Raw genomic sequence first — 7,911 nt, 5'->3', positions numbered from 1 at the left:
CTTCACTGCAACCGTCACGTTTCTTTCCAAAGCCCAAAAGAACGGAATGGGTCGAAATTTCACTTTAACATCGTGCAGGGAAAATTCAAGCCATGAACCACCTTCAACGGCATCATCTAAATATTCGTCGCATGCGCGCAATCTGTGTCCTCAGTTGGCTGCTTCATCTAATCCTAAAGACTCTATCTCGGTTATTTTTACTCTTCTTTGTACTCTATTGTACTTTGCGTTGAAAGATTTTTGGCTGAAGAATGGTACCAAATTGACAGACCTTGAAACACATCCCCAAAGTTGCCTTGTCCTATCTTCTTCTGAAGCCTGATGTTGTCTCGTGAAATCTCCCAGATTTCGGCATGTGACTGTGGAACGTCTGACTTTGCTGCTGGACATGGAGTACTCATTGTGCAACTGCCGATTCGACCTTCCTCTGTGACAAGCAAAATATTGTGAAAACTACCAAGAACAAAGTAACTCTGCTTGGTGGTATAGTGCTACAGAAAGTACATACAAACTAGAAAGGTAAGTGCAAAGCAAGTACATATTTTGTTCTTTGCATATGGTCTGCTCTGCTAATTCTTAGTCAAACACATCCATATATATGGTGACAGGAGTCCAAATCCCTCCTGCTATAAAGTTGCAACATGATGTAACCCAACATTAGTTACCATGGGGACAGACGTCTGGTTCAGGTCCTTGACCTTATTTGTTTGGAGAAAAAGTGGAATAGGAAACAGCAAAAAACAAGTGTTTTCCTTCTGTGAAGGTAAACATAAAGATAAGTGCAGCCAGATTATTTACGCGTGACTGAAATGTAGAGTGAGAGAAATGTAGAATAACTGAGAAATTAAGAAGAATACATGTACATTGACATACCAAGATAGTGTTCTACCAGTTCCTTCAGGCTGTCAAACTCCACGCCAGCAACAGCAAACACTTTTCCCTCAGTGGACTTTTGCACCTTGAAGTGGTTCACTCTGTTGTTTCCAGTCTTGTTGCGCAGCACCGATATCGTGTACATGTGTGTGCCTGAAAAACAACACATTCTTATCTTGAAAGTTTATCTGAGCTGGTGCAAGGTCATTGGTATCAATGTATCAATTGCAAGTTAAACTGTAATGTTCAAAACAAGAAATTAGACTTAACAGTAAGTTTTACAGTTACAGTTTCATGACCGTTAAACATTTTGTAATCATTAGTGTTACAATGAATTGTCATTTTAAGGTTTCTAATATATAAAATATAAGTCTTACCTGTTTCGCCGGCGCCGATGTCTTCTCTACTTCTCACTAGGAAAGTACCGACTGGGTTGACATCAGAAAGAAGACGATTATCTGTGTCTCTTCGGTCCAATGGTCCTGCGAACCATCTTTACGTATAAAATGAAAATCAATTGAAAAATATGATATCAGAGATATGCTGTAAGATGGTGGCATCTGAAGATTTAAAATTTTAACATTAGGAACATTGTATTCATAGTGAGCTAACTCCTGCATCAAGGAATTGGCATCAATGTTGCTCAAACACAGACATAATGTATTTTTAACTTCCCATTGCCCCATGTTTTGATCTAGCCGGCGTAGATGTACACACTTTATACATTTTACGAATGCAAACAAACAAACCAAAAAAATAGATGTCAATATTTACTCGTGTGCTTGCAGTTCGTCAAGAGGCGTCAGGTAGTTTGAAGGAACCCACCCCACCTCCAGGGTGTCTAACGACTGAGCCTTGTACCACTGTCCATTCCTGTAGGTTTAGAAGAACAGTATATCATTTACTATAAAGACGGTATTATTTCTGATAACATTGCCTTGCGTGAAGACGTAGCTATATAAACACCATATGCATATTGAAATAAACATCATTTGTCCTATTTCTTTTCTATATACAAGAGAATATATTATCAGAGACATAAATGAGAAAATGAAAATATATACCCGTAATCAAGGATTTTCAACTGTTGGTCCTTCTGGATACTGAGATCCTCTGCCATTTGTGCTTTGTAGTCGAAGAGCACGGTGTATGTGTGCTTATCTGTGCAAATAAAAAGATATATATATTGCCAACTGCAAACTGGAGATATTTTATGTATGCCATGTTATAGACATAGTCATTAGCAAACTAATGGAACACATGACAGCAACATAAATTATGCTAGTTCAGTTTGAGGTAAAACAAATAAAGCATATCAAACACAGCAACTCACCAAGGCCTGTTTCCTTGTCTAGTTTCAGTTGACTCTTGCTGAATTCTCTCTTGAGCTCCTTGCCCTGGAAGTGGTCGCTCTCCCTGACCTCTTCCACGACCGTAGCCGGAAACCATCCTTGCTTCTCATCGTGCATGGTCTCTCCGAACCACCAACCGTCCGGCTTCTTACGCAAGACAAACAGGGTGTCTCCTTCTTCGAGAGACAGCTCGTCAGGCTCCTCTGGATCCCTGCGGAGGATGACTCTAACAATAGGACAGTTCTCTTTCGGGTAGACCCTCCCTCCGTCCTCATCTGTAGCCAGCTGTCGGAACGCTTCAACCCAACGTGTTAGCTCACTTGGAGACTTGGCTGCGAACACCATTTCTTCTTGCTTCCCTTTGCAGTCCTCGAGGAGAGTCACACTGAACTTGAAGTTCTCTTCTACTGGTTTAGACCAGAACCAGGACATGAAACCTTTCTGCTCCTTCTTGGCAACTGAGAGATCTTCACAACTGTCATAGATCCGGTCAATCTCACGTACGTTCACGCGATCCCGCTTGCAGAAGTTCCTCAGGCTGAAGACACTGCCCATCTTCTCCTTCTTCTTTGTCACCAAGAGATAGTCAGTCAGGAGCACGACGTGAATCTTCGTCTTCTTTCCTCTTCCTGGAATCCATGTTAGTTCACCCTGTTTGACGATTGACCGCTCCTTGTTCAGAAGTGAGAAGTTTGGATTGACTTTGTCAAAGTGTAGCTTCTTGACGAGATCTTCTAACTCCATCATCTGTTGTTCTTTGCGGGTGGCTTGGTTACACTGCTTGGAGACTTCTCTCACCGCTGTCAGTGCCTCTAAAGCCTTGTCAAAGAGCTCCGTGTCCATCTCTCTATAGTTCATGATCCGTGCCACCAGTAGCGGGAACCGAGTGATGCGCTGCATCGGTAGCAGCAGAAACGAACTGAATGGCAATTTCCCACACCTTTCATCGAGCTCCAGTTTCTTCAGGGCATCACAGAAATTCTGATTCAGTTCCTGGCTCTGTGTTCCTTCAGTAAGTGACTTTAAGGTGTTCTCCTGATGAGGCAGGTTCTTGCAGTAGTTCTTGTAGGGAACCATAAAACCCTTCTTGGCGTGATTGGCGATGATGTCACAAACATCAGTGATGACAACATTTTCTTGTTGCCTGGCCTTCAAGTCGTTGAAGAACAGCTGACTTGCCTTCAATACTTCTCTTGAATTTGACACCAGTGCCTTGTATTCACTGGGCGTGATCGAACTTCTCAATTCCTCATCTGACATGAAATGCTCGACAAAGACGGTCATACTGTGAAGATAGGACCCCTCCGTCTTCAAGACTTCAAAGATAGCCTCTTGAAGTTGCCGTTGCTTTGTGGTCATGTCGTACTTGACGTTGCTCTGGATGACTTCAGGGAGACTTGACCAACTCTGTCCGAGACTTGAATTCCAGAAGACCACCGGAGTTTCATACCTAGGCCCCTTGTGAATGGATGGTGTCCGCTCGCTTCGTAGGTGCTGATATAATGGTCCGGTAGTCAGGGAATCAAGGCTCGACGAACCTGCCTGATCGCTCAGTGCGGTGTCCGTTTCTCTTCGGTTAGGGATGGTGTCTGTGTATCCTTCGCTTGTGCAGATGGTTTCAATGACTGGATCACTCTCCGAACCCCCAGATAGGGCCACTAGTTTGATGGTGTATCTTGTGCTCTCCTGTAGGGAACTGCAAGATACCGACGTCAGTTCTCGTGACAACCTTCGCCTTTGCACTACGACAACTGGCTCTGTTATCTTCGTAATTTCAAGCTTGTACCCATCTACCGCTTCCTCCGATGAATCCCATGCAATTTTCACCGACGTGTCGTCATAGTACTCTACCCTAAAGTTCTTAACAGGAGCAGGTTTTGAGGAGATTGTCCCAGTTGTTTTTGCCTGGGGCTTGGCTCCATACAGATTCATCAGTGAAGAAATCTTCCTCTTGATCTTCATCCTGGTCCCCAAGGCTTTTATCCCAAGATCTTCTTTCAGCATTTTGTCGTCCAGTTCCAGAAGAGTTGTTCCGTCGATCTCATTTTCTCGAAATAGTTCTCCGTATACTTCTACTTCTGGATCACTTTGAAAAAGTTCCTTGACATCGCTTGGTGTCATCTCTTGGATTGACATCTTCTTCTCGGGGATATTATCTGCTTCGGCTGCTGATTGCTGTCCTTGGTCCGTGCTGGATTGCTTTCTGCGGTTCGGATGAGGCAACGGTTCTGGTACGGGGGCAGCAGGGGGCTCGGAGACAGGCTCTGCTTCGTGTAACTGCGTCGCTTCATCTGGGATAGGTTGTCCATCTGTCTCGCTCGTCAATTCTTGAGACGACACGGACTTCTTTGGCTTAGGAGGCAGAGCAGGAGGGGGCCCTCGAACAGGTTTAGGAAGAATGGCTGGCTTTGGCTTTGGTTTTGGTTTTGGTTTTGGCTTTGGCACTGGCTTTTGGGTGGAGATAGACTCAGGTTCCAGCCTCTGTGGTTCATACTGCCGCATATCTTGAGCAACATGACCCGTGGCGTCGTGAGGAGAATGACTGTTGACAAATTTATGCAATATGATCACCGTGATGTGTACACAATATTCACTGGGCCACCCTACAGAATCTAATTATGACAATTCACAAATTGTCGATTTACAACAATATCTACTTGATCTTGTTTAACACATTTCTCTCAATCACACAGAAAACATATTTTCTGTACTACGTACTACGTGACAAAAGGTGTGTAGGATATTGATGACGTCAGTACGAAATAGTTTAAGTATGAGCGCATACAAACACTAACTACCAAATACATATTGCCCTGTTTGTAATTTCAATGGTCAGCTTTGAGCCTGATTTACATGGTTTGTAGCGGGACGTAATATTGCGACGTCCTTTCTACGCAAGTATGCTATGTGACTTTTAACATAATGGTGTTAATTTCTGTTTATGTTAGCGTTTTCTTGCTGTTGTTTACTTTTACAACAATTACCACAAAAGAGAGCCAAATCGCTAATTCATCGCTTGCGGGTGATATTTATCTTTCCACATCTGAAGATGGCTATGAGTGAATTGGTCTTTACCAGTGCGTGGAAGGTATAGCCTTGGGTAAAACATGCCGCCTTCTGAATGCATTGAGTTCAAGGGTCAACACACGACCAAATAAGCCTGAGCGACAGGTATGTACGCAAACAATAGAACCATAGGGCACCGGAGAAGGGGGGGGGGAGGTGAAATGGTAGCTGCAATACCATTGTTAGAGAAGGCACGTACTGTGTCTGTGGGATAAAGACTTGTTTTCACACCATTTGTGTAAAAATGTCATTTACATGCTTCTATTTCGTTTTTTACTCACAAAGTGCTGATACAGTAATATCATTTACACTGGAAATTTCTTCACAATAGCTCTTCTACAGAAAATCAGTAGATACATAACAGAACAAAAACACTAGTATCTGTTAAAAATATTAGTAGTTCTGGAAGCAGAGATTCTCTATCGTTTTCCTGTCATTTCATGCGCGTATAACTATTAGCTTAGCAGGAGCCCGTATTTCTGTCCTTAACTCACTACGTTGATCAACAATTGACCTTGAAAGTGTTGCGGTGTAGAAGGCTTGCAGTTTGCGTGAATTAATGGTAAAATTTGTACAAATGATACTTGATGTAATTTTAGAAGGGATGCTGGGCCATATTTTCATATACCTGTCATCCATTTTGCCCCTCCCATGGTTGTTTGCCTTCCTCTTAGTACTTCCCTATTTGCGTCACCTGCGCCCTCCCCCTTTCATTTTCATTTACAGATACATACAATGCGTATATTCAACGTGAGTAAGGAAAACAGAGACTTACCACAGATCTTAGACGTTTGAAGCGTAAAAAAACAACAAAAAATGCATTCGATTAGAAGTTGTACTGTTCATTCATGGTCCTACAAGACCGACGATACTGCATCAATGTGTGCACATCATTAACTTATAACAGGGTTTTCTTACAATCATCGACCATTTTGTTCTTATAAGCCAAACAATTGGAGAATATTCAAAATGGTACTTACGGTGTTGGTAGTAACTCTTCGTTGGCTTCAGGGGTGTGTTGGTCGGTGGCTACATGCCCTGGCCCTTGGGAATGTTGGGAGGGGGGCACCTGCAATGTTCTGATAGCAGCTTCAAGTTTCCGTATGTGGGCCTTCCCTACGCCGTCCGAACGTAAACACTCCTTGTCTTCTTCGCCGAAACAAGTCAAAAGTTCCGGCGTTGTGAACTCTTCGTTCTTAAGATAGTCGACAACTTTCTGGTGAAGTGAGTTCTCGACGCAAAATTTGTCTAAATTGAAACCTGTTGCGGCCTGTTTGTTAGGTGCGGCCGCCATGATGTCCACCGAAGCGTGTTTATTCGCAGGAAGCAGGTTTTGTGTACCATGCCAGTAGCCAGGATTTCGAATGGGGGGGTTCTTCCCACTGCTTGAGGGGACCTCGAGCGCCGTAGGCGCGAGGCGAGCGCCGAAGGCGCGAGGTTCCTAGGGGGGTCCGGGGGCATGCTCCCCCGGAAAATTTTGAAAAATGAACCTTCTAAAATGGCATTTCGTGCATTTTTGAGAGGAATTCCAACAAAAAATCAGAGATAGATTTTTATTCAATGACAAAAGGAGCAGTTTTTCTACGATTCCAGTCCATCTTTTCAAGAAAAATCTTGGACCTTTCCATAAAATGTGGACCAAATAGTGGACCTTTCCATAAAATGTGGACCAAAAAGTGGACCTTTACATAAAAAGTGGACCAAAAAGTGGACCTTTGAGCCTTGTGGGGGGGTTCTTCCGAACCCCTAAACCCCCCCCCCCTGGCTACGGGCATGTGTACTTTGTATCCCTGAGTCCCCAAATTGGATTAGCACACAAGAGCTTTCTCTGGTCTGTGCCGTTGTTCGACTTTGACCCCTCACATGGCGTATAATAATGGCGGCTGAATTATTTGGTTCCCAATGAACTTATGTTATTAAGTACTCTTAAGTTATTTTTCAAGATTGTAACCACAAGTGAGCCACAGGAGATCTATAAATCTCTGGTACCAGTTCATGCGTCTCACAGGTATTCCACTAGGCAATCAGTGCACGACTACTCATTGCTCAAACCTAACAACAATAGTGGAAAGAGGATATTTGTTTACAGATCTGTAAAGATGTGGAACGCATTACCGAGTGAAGTTAAGACTACTGTATTAGCAGCTGATGAGAGGCAGTTCAGGAAAATGACACGTCAGCTTTATGGAACTTAAAGGCTTACCCTGACAATATTGTATATATTCGAAGCAATTTAGTAACTCACAAGTTTTATTGTTGATTTTAGTCATAATTAGTTAAATGACCTCTGGCCTCAACCTCAATTATTTTAATGTGTAATTGCAATGATTATATGTATTCAGTGCTTGTATTTTATGTGTTGTACTGTTAATGAGCCCTGGAAGATTAGCCCCTCATGGGGCTAAAGGGCATCTCAATAAATCATCATCATGAAGTAATTCCATTACTCATAGAAACTTAGGGGAAACCCGTATTACTTTTACCGCTGATCACCCCCATCAAACTCCGTTCAAGCCGTACCCGGAAATTCAAGCCGTACCCGCTCAAAAATTCTTGCCGTACCCGGAAATTCGTGCCGTACCCGCGAAAATTTCAAGCCGTACCCGGTAATTCGTGCCGT

The 7,911-nt window shown here is 43.2% G+C and overlaps 1 protein-coding gene across 1 annotated transcript; it reads right to left on the bottom strand.

The window, feature by feature from the left end:
• Positions 1 to 89: 89 nt before the first annotated feature.
• On the bottom strand, positions 90 to 7,208 carry LOC109462367 (rho guanine nucleotide exchange factor 26-like). Its single transcript, XM_019758911.1, has 8 exons — positions 7,067 to 7,208; positions 6,272 to 6,626; positions 2,207 to 4,767; positions 1,938 to 2,034; positions 1,648 to 1,746; positions 1,251 to 1,366; positions 874 to 1,026; positions 90 to 427 (listed from the first exon to the last, which is right to left on the bottom strand). The coding sequence occupies exons 2-8, from the start codon at positions 6,583 to 6,585 to the stop codon at positions 198 to 200; spliced, it is 3,570 nt and encodes a 1,189-aa protein (XP_019614470.1). The 5' UTR covers positions 6,586 to 6,626; positions 7,067 to 7,208; the 3' UTR covers positions 90 to 197.
• Positions 7,209 to 7,911: the final 703 nt, after the last annotated feature.

This window comes from Branchiostoma belcheri, unplaced genomic scaffold (genome assembly GCF_001625305.1).
Source record: "Branchiostoma belcheri isolate BF01 breed outbred unplaced genomic scaffold, Haploidv18h27 scaffold115, whole genome shotgun sequence".
Classification (NCBI taxonomy): domain Eukaryota; kingdom Metazoa; phylum Chordata; class Leptocardii; order Amphioxiformes; family Branchiostomatidae; genus Branchiostoma; species Branchiostoma belcheri.
This window is presented reverse-complemented; position numbering and strand designations above follow the sequence as displayed.